At 35.1% G+C, this 17,235-nt stretch overlaps 2 protein-coding genes across 2 annotated transcripts; both read right to left on the reverse strand.

Annotated features, from left to right (window-relative positions):
- Window positions 1-2,129: 2,129 nt before the first annotated feature.
- Window positions 2,130-5,678, reverse strand: LOC112419429 (uncharacterized). Its single transcript, XM_024777108.1, has one exon. The coding sequence runs from the start codon at window positions 5,676-5,678 to the stop codon at window positions 2,130-2,132; it is 3,549 nt and encodes a 1,182-aa protein (XP_024632876.1).
- Window positions 5,679-13,033: 7,355 nt separating this feature from the next.
- Window positions 13,034-13,966, reverse strand: LOC11410439 (zinc-finger homeodomain protein 2). The gene has a single exon (XM_003596345.3). It carries the CDS (start codon window positions 13,870-13,872, stop codon window positions 13,066-13,068), a length of 807 nt encoding a protein of 268 aa, XP_003596393.3. The 5' UTR covers window positions 13,873-13,966; the 3' UTR covers window positions 13,034-13,065.
- Between the last annotated feature and the right edge of the window lie 3,269 nt (window positions 13,967-17,235).

Consider the following 17,235-nt stretch of genomic DNA (forward strand, 5'->3'; position numbering starts at 1 on the left):
ATTTGTATGTGTTGTTTTTGTTGTGTTATTAAGTTATTATGTTGCGGTGATTTTCGGAGATCAAGCTATTGATTAGCTTTGACTTACAATTTTTAGTTTTCCACCGAGCTTTTATTTTTTCCAAGGAAAATGGGAAAAGATCGAATAAACCCTATATTTTTAGAGATTAAAGGTCCGGGGTTGGATACGTAAAAGGAAGGTATTAGCACCCCAAACGTCTATAGTACTCTATAAGAACCTCTTGCATTCATTTATTTTTGGCTAAAATTGATTGTTTATTTGCTTGTGAAAAACGATTAATTAGATAATGAAAAAGAAAATATTTTGTTATATTTTTTTGATTTGGAAAGACAAAGTCTTTTGCCTACGTATCCGTGCGAGATCAAAATCACGTAGTTCGGGGTAAAAAGCCGAGTGATTTGTTTGATATTTTTTAGTTTTTGAAAAGGTTTTAAAAGATAAAAACCATATTGTAAAAATAAAATTTGTTTAGTTGTTTTTTAATTTTAAAAGAAAGATTCAAATATGATTAAAATTGATTGTAGTTTTGTTAAGAAAAGAAAGATAAAAATCAACTTGATAAAGATCAAGGGTTTTTTTAGACAAGAAATCCTCTTTTTTTTTTTTTTTTTTTTTTAGAAATTAAAATGACGAGAATTTAAACGCGAGAGAATTCCGTCGAGACGCTTGGTCAAAACGAATCTCCTTCCCCCCTGAAAATATAAACTAAACCTAATTTTGCATTTTTTAAACATAAAACTTAATAAATAAATAAAATAAAGACAATACATATTTTCTTTATATTTTTACAATTTCCCAAAATCCATTCTAATAGCAAAATGATAAATGAGAAAAAAAAAATGCAAATGGTGACGATAAACATAAATAAAAATGATATGCTAAAACATAAGACAGTAAAAAAAAATGCAAGAAAAATAAATAAGAAATAAACAGGGGGTGCAGAAATGAAAAAGGGGGTGCAGGAAGTAAAACTCAGATCTTTGGGCCTAAATGGTAACGCCCCCTATTTAGATTGAATTTAGACTTTGCCCCCCCCGCGCCTATTTTAAAACTCGGAATTTTACCCCCTATTTTGATTGATTCTAGATTTTGCCTCCCCTATTTTAAAACTTGGAATTTTACCCCCCGTTTTATGTCTTTTAGGATTTTGCCCCCTCCCCCTCTTTCAGGATGTCTAAGTAAGGGAGTAGTAACAGATCGAAAATAGGTTATTGCCCACGCCCCTAGCCCATGTGCCCCTGCGTGTAACTCCATGCGCCCATATGCGGGCATAAAGTGGTTTTCGCTTCTTTTCCAAGCTGGATTTGTGCAAAAAGCCTAGTTTTCTTCTCTTAAACCCTAAGTAACCATATGTTATTGATGACAGGTCATCTTACGTTATTCTTAGTATGTTTATCAGTCATTTTTAGTAAGTTTTACATCCAGAATAGAGAAGTATTAGTAATATTGCTTATGATTTCGGGACATTTGTAATGTTTTCTATGTTTGTATCATGTAACTCTATTCTTCCCGAAAACATAACAATTATAGGATGTTTTGATGTAATTCACAAAGAAATCATACAAATCGGCAAAACAAGACATATGAAGACCTTGGAAAGATCAAGAGACCTATTAAGGGGTCATAAATTTAGTCCATGTAAACAGGGTCATATCGTTAAATATTTTGTAATTTCTACAACCGCAATTGAGATTAAGTCAACACATTTATTTGTATTTATTAACTACATGAAAAATCATGACGTAGTCACAGTTTCAATTTTTTTATAACTGGTTTTGATTGACCAATCAAGAAATCTAAACAAACACCACTCAATTTTGGGCAACTAATTCACATATAGACTTGAAAAATCTGATAGTATACTAATGAATTGATAAATTCTTAGTTTCTTTTATATTTTTTTTGATATGCAAACAGAGAGGTGAGGTATCAGGGAGAAGCTGAAACATCCCAACTAGGTTGGCACCCAACAGCAGCTCCCATCCTGTACCGCCTCTCAATACGTAGTAATATTAATAATAAAAGGGAAAACTGTACAAAGGAGGGGGGACTAGGCCAATACCCTCAAAACAAAGCAAAAAACAAAACAGAAAAAAAAACAGAAAAGGCTACGGAAATCTAAAGTTAGGCATGCCATTTCTATCTCTAGTGAAATCAATTGACAAAGAAACTGGCATAATGTGGAACCAAGTAGTGTCAGTCAATTCATGTCCCAATGAAGCCATAGCATCTGCACAACCATTACCTTCCCTGTAAATATGAGAACAGATAACAAATAAACCAAGTTGCATGCAATTATGCCAACGGTTTCTGAAACGCATAGGAATGGCGGAATGATTTTTAAAAGCATGAACCGCACCAGATGAATCACTCTCTAGCCATAACCTGGACCAATTATGTCTTGCCGCATATTCCATAGCAAGCATAAGACCTGTAAGCTCCGCTTCAAAGACGGTTCCCTCTCCAAGATTGCTAGAAAAGCCTCCCAAGTAAGCGCCTGTAAAATCTCGAAAAATTCCCCCACAAGAAGAATTAATACCAATAACGGATCCATCCGTGTTCGCCTTCACCCAAGTAATTGTTGGAGGCTTCCAAATAACTGAAACAATATCCCTAACACGACGGTGTGATGGAGGAATTAACAGGCTATGTAACAAATCAACATCACCAATAACACAATTACCGGTAGAACTTACACCCGACATGGTTACCAAAGTAGAAATTTTTGCGAAAGTGTTATGAAGAGTAGCTTTTAAAGAGCTGAACCGAATTGCATTTCTTGCCAACCAAATAGTGTGCACCGTATGAACGAGGGCAGCAGCAAATACATCTGAAACCTGAGAGCTGCAGCGCGGCGGAATGCAATCAAGAATGGAGGAGAAAGATAGCAGCGAGATATTGCATTGTAATTTAACGCTCAACCATCTCCAAACAGAAACCGCAAAGTCACATTCAAGAAATAAATGTGATGATGTTTCAGCCTGCTTGAAGCAAAGGACACAAACCGAAACTAAGGTGCAGCCCCGCATTCGTAAGTTCTCATCAGTTGGGAGCTTAGACAACATCATGCGCCAGAAAACAAAAGAATGTGAGGGAGGAATGCAAGTTCTCCAAATAACTACCGGCCAATCAAGACAAACAAGATTAGGCCGCAAAAACAGATGTGCAAGCCTAGCAGTAAGAACGCCATCAGTAGCATGCTTCCAAACCCGCTTGTCCGGTAAAGGAGTGACCGGAAGTGTGATACTTAAAGCCTGCGCTGCTACGTTTGGGAAATCAATAAGAGGTCGAGGGATCTGCCATGTACCATCAACAATTACCGTGGAAAGTTTCACCGTAAGGGAAGGAAACATATGCCTCGGAACATTTAACAAAGAAACCAAAGAAGTGTCCATCCAATTGTCCAGCCACAAATTAATATTGTTGCCATTACCAATTATCCAAACTGAATTTTCAGTCACCACATTCAAGAATTCGCTCACACCAGGCCAAATAGAAGATTTAAAGTACCTTGTGCGAGGGAGACCATAGGAAAGGAACCGCTGCTGAAAGAGGCGAGAGCATTGCGAGTCTTGTGTGAAAAGACACCAGCTGCGATGCAATAACAAAGAGGAATTTATGGTGCGGGTAGATTTGAGATCAAGGCCTCCAAACTCCCAAGGAAGACAAACTTGGTTCCACGAAACAGTACAAACTTTGCGAGTAGAAATATCACCACTCCAAACAAAATTTTTGATCCATCTATCCAACATCTTCAATAAACTAATAGGCCACCGATAGATATGAAATGAGTAAACCAGCATACCATGTATTATCGACTTCACCAATTGGACCCTACCCATGATGGATAAAAGAACTCCTTTCCAAGTGGCGAGCTTCACCTTAATACGATCAACAATCGGTTGAAAATGACTGCATTTAGGCTTACCTTGGAAGATGGGGCAGCCTAAATATTGGAAAGGGATTGAGCCCACGGCAAACCCGGACAAATGAGATAACATATTCCTCCGAGTAACAGTCATAGCCCCGGTAAACATTTTGCTTTTATCAAAATTTACAAGCTGTCCGGAGGTGTCAGAATAAGTTTGGAAGATATGAAGCAGACATCTAATATTTTTCCTCGAACCAACACAACAAATAAAGACATCATCCGCATAAAGAACATGCGTCGGAAGCGAAATACCTCTACAGTAGGACATGGGCTGCAAAGAATTGGAAACCCGCTCCAATTCAAGAAATCGACTTAAACATTCTTCTGCGAGACAAAATAATAATGGAGAAAGAGGGTCTCCTTGGCGCACGCCTCTAGTGCAAGAGAAATAACCAACGGCTTTACCATTAACCAAAATAGAGAGATGAGCTGATCGCAAGATAGAAAAAATCCAGTCACAGAAAAGGTTACTGAAACCAAATTGTTTCAATACTGATACTAAAAAATTCCAATCAAGAGTGTCAAACGCCTTGCGGATGTCTACCTTGATGGCTATGTTACCACCATATTGTTTCTTTGATAACGAGTTGATCACCTCCGAAGCAATAATCACACAATCTGAAATGTTGCGGTCGCGTACAAATCCCCTTTGTTGTGGCGAGATTATACACATACAAATAAGAGCAAGTCTGTCAGCCAAAATTTTAGTAATGACTTTGAACTGAAAGTTGGCCAGAGCAATAGGTCTAAAGTCCCCCATGGAGGCAGCACCTGGGACTTTAGGAAGCAACACCAAAATGTTAGCATTGAGATTAGGAATCAAATGCCCCGTGTAAAAAAATTGTTGTACTGAACTGACAACATCGACCCCAACAATGTCCCAAAAATGCTGATAAAAATGTCCCCCAAAGCCATCATGGCCCGGAGCGCCATCTGCATTCATGTCAAACACCGCATTCTTAATTTCATTAAATAAAGGCATGGCAATTAAAGCAGCATTTTCCTCTATCGAGACCAGCGTCGGAATAACTTTCGCAACCAAGCCATTGTCAATGCAATTATTCACACCACCAAAAATATTCTGAAAGTATGTCAGCACATGTTCCTCAATTTCTGTAGGTATCGGTTTAGAAGATGCTTTAATACGAGCCATACGATGAAAATAAGCCGTGTTTCTATCCCCATAAATAAAACTCTGGTTTCTAGCTTTTTCTCTCCAAAATTGATCCTGGAAATTCATCGCTCTAGTCAGAGCTAGCTGCGCGTGTAACTCTAACTGATGAAGATTGGAATCCAAGCCTGAAGCATCAATCAAGTTCTGAATGCGGGTAACCTCGTCAGCTGCCAACTTGACTTGATTTTGCACATCACCAAAAACTGCTTTATTCCAAATCCGGAAGGCCTTTTTAACATTGAGTAGCTTTGACTGTAACCTGTGCATTCCTGACCCAACAACATGTTTTTGCCAAGAGGAGATAATCAGGGGGCGGCATTCATCATGGGGAACCCAAGTTTTAAAAAATTTAAATGAGGTCGTCCTTCGCACACCAGAAGTATCCATAGTAACCAATAATGGGTGGTGATCTGACTGTGTCCTCACAAGAGCCGTGCAAGAAGTATTTCCCCAAAAATCAGTCCAAGCTTCATTACAAATGGCACGGTCAAGGCGCAAGAAGACAGATTCTGTATCTAACCGACCATTGTTCCAAGTAAACTCTTTTCTCATGAGCCCCTAAAACGGCAATGAAATCCCGCACAAAGATCCATGGAGCCACAAAATTATTTTGAAGCATAGTCAAGTCCAGCCATAACTGTCGACGTAAAATGTACGATGTGCTGGCATAAATTCCAGCAAGATAAGTTTTAATGCCCTTGCAAACATGTTCCAGCACTAAACATTGAGATGATGTAAAAATAACATTGAAAGACACTTCAGAGCCCCACACCGCCCAAAGATTAGGAATAAGAGGCTCCCTTGTATTCACACAATAATTAGTAACCTGAAGATTATTCCAAAACCAACTAGGGATTGAATCATACAATATCATAGGCTCAACAATAAATACCAAAGAAGGAGTATTTAAATGACACATATCTCTGAAAGCTATCCGGGAATCATTGTTACCGATCCCCCTAATGTTCCAAAAAATAATCTTCATTGAGAGTTTGGGAGAGGACCCTGTGACCGGGTTTTGGTTTGAAAATCTACCTTCTGCTTATTCAATTTTTTCTTTTGAGATTTGGAAATCACGGGGGAGAAAGGAACCTCAGTTTCAGCAGCTTTCTCTAACCAGGATTGCATAAAATCCATTTCTTGCCGTAAAGTTGGGTCTATATTTGCCTCAGGACTTGCAGATATAGAACTAACATCTAAATCTTGAACATGCATTAAAATTGGAATATCTTGAGTCATTTCAGTACGAACAAAAACATCTCTAACATTTTCAAGCGGCATACTGAAAGAATTTGTTGACAGATGAGAGGTATTTACCGCGGCTGGCTGAACCGGAGAATCAGAAAGCTGCTCCAAATTAGTAGTAGCTACATTAAACTGTGCAGCTGAAATTTCCTCCTCCACAGTAACAATTTCCTGTTGATCAATAGAGATATTATCAATCAGATTTGCACGTTCTGATTCTTGATCCTTTTCCGTTGGGAATGAAGCGTCATGAGGAACGGGGACCTGAACTGGCTGCTGCTGTGAAGGACGCTGCTGATCCGCAAGATGCAGGGTCCCTGCTGTAGTAACTGGCACAACATCCTGAGGTTGCGCAAAAGCAAGTGAAGACCCAATGCCAGAAGGGTTGTCAATAGGCTTCCAGGTTTGCTTCGGAATGGGAACCTGTTTCTTTCCCTGTGCAACTGACAATTTATGCGCAGCAGCGTCTTGACGAGGATATAACCACCGACATACCGTGACATCGTGTCCAATATTCTGACAATGTGAACAAAAATCCGGGAGCCACTCATAAGCTACCTCGACGTTAAAAGCGTATCCTTCCCTTTCCACTGTGATTTCATGGAACATTTTACGTGCAAAATCCATGTCTACTAAGATGCGAGCGTAATGACCATAGAGCCTCTTGGTCGTGGCATTGTCAATAATAAGTGGTGTGCCAATGGCGCTAGAAATTTCTCGTAAAGTCCTATCCATCCAGTATTCTTGTGGTAATTCCATCAGGCGAATCCACACTTGAGCATGAGTGTTTCTTTGCTTGTGCATGTTGAAATCTTTAGTCCATTCAAATAACCTTAGGACCCCTGGCTTGAGGTTAACGGTTCCTGATGCCCACACCATGCGCAAGTCAATATTAGAGGCAAAGGTAAATTCAAAAAAACCCCTCCCTAAGGGCCTCATACTCCATTCACCAGTCGTCTTCCACTGTTTTTGTAGCTTTAGGTGAATGTCCTTAGTTGTGTATGGTTTGTCCCCCTTGCTAAGGACCAGTCGGCCCCTAAGGTTGTGTTTACAAACCTCCAATCCTTTCTCATAGATTTGTTGCGTAATAGTTATGCTAACAGACTCACCTCTAATCAAAGGTGTAGGAAGCATATCATTAGAAGAGTTCCTGGTTGCGGCTGTCAAAGCTTGGGCGAAAGAGATACGCTGCACCGGTCGGGGCGGTGGAGGAGCCACCCTATCTGAGGAGAAACTCTGAGCGGCTGGAGCCAGCTCGGCCTGCCAATCAAAGGGCATGGCCACGACGGAGCGCCGATCGGAACAAAGGATGACGGCGTAAAGGGTTCTTTAGGGCAAACAATTAGAAGGTAAGACAAGAAAATCTATAAAGCAAATAATAATGATAAAAATAATGAAGTCAATCTGATTACAGGAAAACTAAGATGTATGAATGAAATGACCAAAGTAACCATTAGAACTCAAATATTCCGAAACTTTTTTTTTTTTCTTTCAATAAGTGGGAGTGCTTGTAAAGGTTTTTCCTTTAAACTTAAGATCAAGAAAGAAAAATTCCAAGGACAAGTTTGGATAGAAATACAAAAAAATTGGAGAATGAGGAGAGGAGAAAAATTAATACATTGGTGGTAGATGGACGAAATTGACAAGTGCTAAAATCCTAACAAGCAATAACGTAGTAAGTTTATCATTCTCCATAGGATTATCGTTCAACTAAGTAATTAACAAAACTTATTTCAAAGGGTGAAAGTGTCATAAATTTGAATAGAATTGGAGGGTTGAATTTCCCGGCGAAATGCAAGATTATGTTTGTGATTCAGATTATTAACGGTAATTAGAGAATCCTTGAATCCACTTCGTCTTTGTTGGAATTAAACTTTAAGAAAGAAACAACTATGTGTGGTGCCTACTTATGATTTAATCAAACCAATTGATAAAACTCCAATGAAGCTTCTCATAACAACTATGTGTCGGACTAACCTACGTTATGTACAACGATGTCTAAATAAGGGAGTAGTAACGGATCGAAAATAGGTTATTGCCTACGCACCTACCCCATGTGCTCCTGCACCTGGGACAACATCGGTTGCTTCCCCAGGCGCCCCTGCTTGTAACTCCTTGCGCCCATATGCGGGCATAAAGTGGTTATTGCTTGTTTTCCAAGCTGGATTTGTGCAAAAAGCCTAGTTTTGTTCTCTTAATCCCTAAGTAACCATATGTTATTGATGACAGGTCATCTTACGTTATTCTTATTATGTTTATCAGTCATTTTTAGTAGGTTTTACATCCAGAATAGAGGAGTATTAGTAACATTGCTTATGATTTCGTGACATTTGTAACATTTTCTATATTTGTATCATGTAACTCTATTCTTCCCGAAAACATAACAATTATAGGATGTTTTGACGTAATTCACGAAGAAATCATGCAAATCGGCAAAACAAGATATATGAAGACCTTGGAAAGATCAAGAAACCTATTAAGGGGTCATAAATTTAGTCCATGTAAACAGGGTCATATCGTTAAATATTTTGTAATTTCTACAACCGCAATTGAGATTAAGTCAACGCATTTATTTCTATTGATTAACTACATGAAAAGTCATGACGTAATCACAGTTTCAATTTTTATACAACTGGTTTTGATTGATCAACCAAAAAATCTAAACAAATACCCCTAAATTTTGGGCAACTAATTCACATATAGACTCTAAAAATATGATAATATACTAATCAATTGATAATTTCTTAGTTTCTTTTATATGACTAAGAAGAAAAGACAAGAAAATTTATAAAACAAATAATATTGATAAAAATAATGAAGTCAATTTGATTATAGGAAAACTAAGATGCATGAATGAAATGACCAAATTAAAGTAACCATTAGAATTCAAATATTCCTAAACTTTTTTTTCTTCAATAAGTGGGATTGCTTGTAAAGGTTTTTCTTTTAAACTTAAGATCAAGAAAGAAAAATTCCAAGGACAAGTTTGGACAGAAATTCATAAAAAAATGGAGAATGAGGAGAGGAGAAAAACTAATACATTGGTGGTAGATGGACGAAATTGACAAGTGCTAAAATCCTAACAAGCAATAAAGTAGTAAGTTTATCATTCTCCATAGGATTATCGTTCAACTAAGTAATTAACAAAACTTATTTCAAAGGGTGAAAGTGTAATAAATTTGAATAGAATTGCAGGGTTGAATTTCCCTGCCAAATGCAAGATTATGTTTGTGATTCAGATTATTAACGGTAATTAGAGAATCCTTGAATCCCCTTCGTCTTTGTTGGAATTAAACTTTAAGAAAGAAACAACTATGTGTGGTGCCTACTTATGATTTAATCAAACCAATAGATAAAACTCCCATGAAGCTTCTCACAACAACTATGTGTCGGACTAACCTAGGTTATGTACGACGATGTCTAAATAAGGGAGTAGTAACGGATTGAAAATAGGTTATTTCCCACGCACCTACCCCATGTGCTCCTGCACCTGGGACATCATCGGTTCTTTCCTCAGGCGCTCCTGCGTGTAATTCCATGCGCCTATATGCGTGCATAAAGTGGATTTTGCTTGTTTTCCAAGCTGGATTTGTGCAAAGAGCCTAGTTTTCTTCTCTTAAACCCTAAGTAACCATATGTTATTGATGACAGGTCATCTTACGTTATTCTTAGTATGTTTATCAGTCATTTTTAGCAGGTTTTACATCTAGAATAGAGGAGTATTAGTAACATTGCTTATGATTTCGGGACATTTGTAATGTTTTCTATATTTGTATCATGTAACTCTATTCTTCCCGAAAACATAGCAATTATAGGATGTTCTGATGTAATTTGATGAGTCAATAATTGGTCATTTTAGTATAATATTCAGTTTTGTTTTATTTAGATTTAAGTTTATTTTATTTAAATATTATTTTCTTTAAGAACTATTTTACTTCAAATTGCATATTATTATATTTCAGAAATGAATATTTGATGGATTGAATCTTGGAGCAAAAGAAAGGGGTTTGGAGCTGATTCGGAGCAGAAAAATACAAAGATTCGGAGACAAAAATATGTCTCCCCCAAGTCAGAAGCTCGGCACGGCCCATGCTAACATTGGCACGGCCGTGCCACCTCCCAGGACTGCTTTTTGCTGCTTTTCCTTAGATTTTAAGCTACTCTATTTTAGTTCTACCAAAAAGCCCGCAGTTTCTTGTGGAACATTCTAGTGATGTAATTGCTTAGATTCTAAGTCGAATGTAAACTATAAATAGAGTAGCTAGCCATCACAAATATTCATCTTTTATTCTTGGAATTCAATAAGTGACAATTGTCTTTCTTAATAAAAGTTCTTTTCTTTTCCTTTACTTTCTTATTATTTACTTTTATGCTTTTCCTCTTCTTCTCTATGTCTACGATGAACATGAGTGAATAGACTTCTTTTGTCATGGGATTGTTGGAGAAGTCTAATGACATAATCCTAATCAAACCAAGCCTTCAATCCGAATCTTATGTAACCCTAGTTTCTAATCTAAATTCACCGTTTTAACATGAATTAATCATTATCAAACTATAGAAGCGAAAATGGAGGGTTTGATAATTGTTAATCCATCATCTAAAATATCAATTCATAAAATGAAAGTGGATTTTTGATATTTGAACAAGTGAATTTAGACAAGGGTTGCGAAACATGAAAATAGGCGTGATTGTTAAAGGAACACACTCACTGAGACCGAAAGGAGATGTGATAGGCTAAAGAGAAACTTGTCCTTAGAAATTAGGTCTAACATGAAGTTTTAGGTTTAATGGCTTGGTTTATGAAAGATTTATCGCCATGACGGAACAATAATCCCAAAGCTCTCTTTTATTATTGTTTTCAACCGTTAAAAACCCCAACTTTGTAATCTGAACTCTCTCTAATCACCAACTAAGGTTAATTAAATTAAACCACTCTCTGTCAGAACGATACTCTCTTTTTACTACTTTGATAGAACCGTGCACTTGCAGTTTTATCCCATCATAATTCATGAAGAAATCATGCAAATCGGCAAAACAAGACATATGAAGACCTTGGAAAGATCAAGAAACCTATTAAGGGGTCATAAATTTAGTCCATGTAAACAGGGTCATATTGTTAAATATTTTGTAATTTCTACAACCGCTGTTGAGATTAAGTCAACACATTTATTTCTATTGATTAACTACATGAAAAGTCATGACGTAATCACAGTTTCAATTTTTATACAACTGGTTTGATTGACCAATAAAAAAATCTAAACAAACACCACTCAATTTTGGACAGCTAATTCATATATAGACTCTAAAAATATGATAATATACTAATCAATTGATAATTTCGTAGTTTCTTTTATATGACTAAGAAGGAAAGACAAGAAAATCTATAAAGCAAATAATATTGATAAAAATAATGAAGTCAATTTGATCCAGGAAAACTTAGATGCATGAAGGAGATGACCAAAGTAACCATTAGAACTCAAATATTCCTAAACATTTTTTTCAATGAGTGGGAGTGCTTGTAAAGGTTTTTCCTTTAAACTTAAGATCAAGAAAGAAAAATTCCAAAGACAAGTTTAGACAGAAATACATGAAAAATGGAGAATGAGGAGAGGAGAAAAATCAATACATTGATGATAGATGAACGAAATTGTCAAGTGCACCAAATCATAAAAAGTTATTCTTAAGTAACTATATGTTATTCATGATAGGTCATCTTACGTTATTCTTAGTATGTTTATTGGTCATTTTTAGTAGGTTTTACATCCAAAATAGAGGAGTATTATAAACATTGCTTATGATTTCGAGACATTTGTAATGTTTTCTATATTTGAGTCATGTAATTCAATTCTTCCTGAAACATAGCAATTCTAAGATGTTTTGATGAAATTCACGAAGAAATCATGCAAATCGGCAAAACAAGACATCTGAAGACTTGTGAAGACCTTGGAAAGATCAAGAAACCTATTAATGGGTGATAACTTTAGTAATGTAAACAGGGTCATATCGTTAAATATTTTGTAATTTCTACAACCGCAATTGAGATTAAGTCAACACATTTATTTGTATTTATTAACTACATGAAAAATCATGACGTAATCAGAGTTTCAATTTTTTTATAACTAGTTTTGATTGACAAACCAAAAAACTAAACAAACACCACTAAATTTTGAGCAACTAATTCACATATAGACTTGTAAAATATGATAATATACTAATCAATTGATAATTTCTTAGTTTTTTTTATATAAACAAGAATGAAAGACAAGAAAATCTATAAAGCAAATTATATTGATAGAAGTAATGAAGTAAATTTGATTCCAGAAAAATTAAGATGCATGAAGGAGATAACTAAAATAGCCATTAGAACTCAAATATTCCTGAACTTGTTTTTCAATGAGTTGGAGTGCCTATATCATCCATGTTCTGCAACAATATTGATCAAACAGAAATTTAAAAAGTAAAATACCAGATAAAAATAAATGTAAAAAGTAAAACATATAATTTCAACTATAGTTTATTAATAATATTTCTCAAAGTTCAAATGAAACATGAACACAACGATAAGGAAAAAATAGATTTCCTCACATCAACTAGCACTTTAAGCATTCACATATCATCTGAATCCATGGAATATAATTTGAAACAAGAACATATAACCATACTTATTATTATTATTATTATTATCATCTATTTTCTAGTGCTTATTTCCAAGGGTGTGTTTGTTGTTATACATCCACACCCTAAAAGTTTTACACTTTACACCAATCTCATTACAAAATTCTTCAACAACATTTTCATCTTGTTTATGAATCTTCCAACCTGATTTCATAGCAAATCCAAGCATCCTTTCCTTTTGATCATGAGTGAACTTGGATCTGAACCTCTTCTTTGATTTTGACGACCCTTCTCCACCACTATAAGTATCACCATGATAGATTGGCTCAACAGCACCTTCTCCAAGATAACCCCTTGGAAAGTGGGCCTCATCATGAACAACTGAAGAAGGAAGAGAAGTAGTTGTCCCCCTAGAAGTCCCAGTCACATGATGGTAACCGGTCGGAGTTTGAAAAACTGTCGAGAAGGGAGTTGGCTGAGGAAAACGGGGGTTGTTAAAAGGAAGGGAAATATTCTCTTCATTAACAACACCATTTTCTCTCCGATGAAAATTTCGGTGACAGTTACACGCAGCACATGTGAAAAATTCGATGGTTCCTTCAATTCCAGCGGGTAAAAACTCGCCACAACCATCAAGAGCGTAGCCTCCAATGCTGGAAGCGTGATTCTTTCTACACTCTTTGAAGTTTCTTTCAAAGCTATTGCTTTGAGAATTCATTAGGGTTTCTTCAACATGATCATTCGAGGTTGTAGTTGTTTCAACGTAACTTGTTGGTTCAGTAATATTAGCCATGACTACCTCTTCCTCATTTTCTTTATTTTCCATCACAGTAGAGAACAGGCAAAGGCTTGAAAAGATAACAAACAATGGGATCGAAGTAAACATGAATCTCTATTGGAAGAGTAACACTATGATATGTTTTTCTAATTTTTGTTACTATGTTTTGTGATAATTTGTTCTAGCTCCATCCACCGCTTTAAATAATGGTCACATAAGAATAAAACATATCTTGAAATTTTACTTAAAAGAGACTTAAATTGTTCATAGTCAAACAATTTATTGTAATGTGAGAAAAATTAAATGTCGGTGCTAATATACCCTCCGGTCACTATTATAAGCAAAACTTTACATTTTAAATTCATTTATTAAATGATGTATGTGGTTTATGATAAAGACTATATACTTCATTAATTGAATGAATTTAAAATGTAAAGTTTTGCTTATAACAGTGACCGCATGGTGTATAGTGCAAAGAGATGCATGTATTTAATCTATGTGAAATGTTAACTAGTGCCCCTGAACATCGATTAAAGAATTAGAAAAGAAAATATTTTCTTGAAAATTGTGTATTCTATTTTTTAAAAGTTGAAATATTGTTATTTTCAATGTAAATCATGTTTTTTTATTTATACTTTTAGTTTCTTAACCAATGCATCGGAGACACTGGTTAACAAGACCCTTTATCTATTTGTGTTTAGGGTGTAGTTAGTACTTCTCTTTTGACTCCAGGGTTCTATTTTATGTAATTAATATGTAATACGTCATTACTTAGTTTTTCGAATAAATATAACTTATTTATTAACTTTTACCGTAAAAATGTGATTTGTTTTTCACTATTATTTTGTTGCTAAAAGAAATATATACAAAAATTAACAGAAGGGGCTACACTTTCTATATATGGTGAACTAATCTTTGAATCTCGATCAAGAGAGGTATTGAAATTGAACCTATGAATCGTCTCAAAAGATTAGCTAAAGTATACGAATTAAACTTGTGAAAGATAATGATGTAGGAATCATAATATCAAAATACTAAAATGATTTTTAATATTGGGTTAAATATTTTTTTTATATAAATATTCTGACTTTTTATTTAGTGCCCTTATAAAAAATTGACTTTTAGCCCTCCAAAAGTTTTCCGTCTATAATTTTGGTCCCAATTTTTAAGTAAGGTCATGTATACCCTTCTGATTTTATGTTGAATTTTTGCATAAATATTTAGAATATTATAATAATCTCTCCATAAAAATTGATTTTTTTTCAACAAAACATGAAATAAATATGATATTTTAAGCGCCAAAAACATAGAAATTCATATTTTATTTATCATTTGTTAAAAAAATAAATAAACTTTTGCAAGAGAGAATTATATAATGTATTAAATATGGCTGCGAAAAAAACCAAAATTTTGACTGATACACATGAGTTGACTTAATATCATACACTAAAGTTCTGATAAAAAATTCCGAGGGACTGAAAACCGAATAAAACATTTAGGAGTTTAAAATGAAAAGTTAAAATATTTATAAGCATCAAAAACATATTTACCCTTTAATATGTAGAGAAAGGAAAGATCAATTTTTCAAACTCCATTTAATCTCAGGATTGTCCATATGGTTTTCCATATGTCTTTATCCATATTGTAGTCTTATAGGAGCCCCTTGAGTCAATCATGTGAATCAAGAAAATATACTGTAGTCTTAAATTTATTGACAATTTGTAAAGTTTTACAAGTTTACCATTTAGAAGAGATAATTAGTCAATGTTTATATTAGAGTATTTTGTTACATATTGTAGATAAAGATGTAACACGGTTACAGTATGTTTGTAAAGAATTAATTATAACACTTAAAAAATTTGAGAGAGATCTTATAAAAATCGACAAAGAAAATTCTCAAAGAGGGTATTATATGTAGACACGAAGGTATTATGTTAAATTTTATTGGTTAAAATATCATTGATGAATATCAAATGTAGTAATATGGTTAAATATAATTTTAATTGGATAAAAATACCATATTATTAGATTTAGTTCGTACAAATATTTTTGTTGATATTTTGCATTCAATTTGGTTGATAAATTGAGAGCTAAACATGAATGATTTTATTTAGAGACTAATCTCACCATAATTTTTAATAGGAAAATGCTAACAAATGTGTTTAAAGTAGTTATATATATATAGGAGGATTTATACGCTCATTTGTTAAGATGAATTGGTCATTTCTCTATATTCATATTTTTTTTTTGGAACAAAACAACTGTTTTTTTTTTTTTTAACAAAACAAAATGGAATTATATAACTAAAGCATAGCAGTCCCGAAAGCACAAGGTGTGCCTTAGAAACTACTGCAGAAATCAAGAGTTACAACAATTAGAAATAGAGCACAGCAGAACAACATTAGCCTATACCCAAACAAACAAGAGGGCTAGACCACACTGCTGTGTACCAAAAACAAAGGTAGCGCTTTTAGGAAGCGGAAAGGAGTGTAAGGTTGTTTCATTGGATCGTAGCACGAGGATTCACAATGAACCTCAGAGAATGATGACCATGTGATAGAAGGAGTATGGAGTCTCACTCATCTCAACGAATTGATGTCTATAACTAGGTCAGCTGATGAAATCAGAGTGGCGCAACGGGAATTGAATGGTAGAGGTTTTAACGGAATCCATGAAACCTTGGACGTTGGAATAAGAATTACTATGAGAAGAGTAAGAAGTTTGAAGCATCATATTCAAGGAAGAAAAACTCGGATAGTCGATGAAAAGCATGGTAAGAATAGGATGGACGTATCTTTACATAAGTAAGTTATGAGAGATTGGAATTCGCCTCTAGTATGGTAATCAGGGTAACGTTCAAGTCGTCAAGTGTAATAACCGATGTTCGAATAAATAGGTACTGCTCAGGAGAAGATGGCAATACTTAGGCTTTATCCGGATATGAAGCTCTGAAGATTCAAGTTCAGTATTCTTGGAAATGAGGGAGAAGATGTTGTCATGTGGGTCAAGAATCCTTCATGATTTATGTTATGCAATAATGTATGTATGTCTAATCGATATACATATAAGTTAAAGAGGAAATTGAAAGAATCCACCCTTGAAGTTAGCAGTGTTGTTATGAAGGAAGACACAATTATCAAGTTTTACACGATGTGATTCATGCCCTCTTATGCCATGCTTGTTAAGTGATAACGATACTTGCTATAATATTGTTGAACCATGTTTTTATGACTCCTAGAGTTAAGGTATGTATTAAGGGACTTGGAAACGAAGTTATTTTTTAAAACATGATATTTCCACATTTCTGAAACTGATGAAACACGCTATAAGCGAGTATACTCATTTAAGGCGTGCAAACTTCAGAGCCAACTCGCCATAGGCGGGCTTGGGGTGAGTTGCACAACTTTCTAAAAATGTGTTGACTCGTCCAGTGGTTTTGCAGTACCGTTATGGACTCAGTTTCACAATGTT

The sequence above is a fragment of the Medicago truncatula genome, chromosome 2 (assembly GCF_003473485.1).
Source record: "Medicago truncatula cultivar Jemalong A17 chromosome 2, MtrunA17r5.0-ANR, whole genome shotgun sequence".
Taxonomy (NCBI): Eukaryota; Viridiplantae; Streptophyta; class Magnoliopsida; order Fabales; family Fabaceae; genus Medicago; species Medicago truncatula.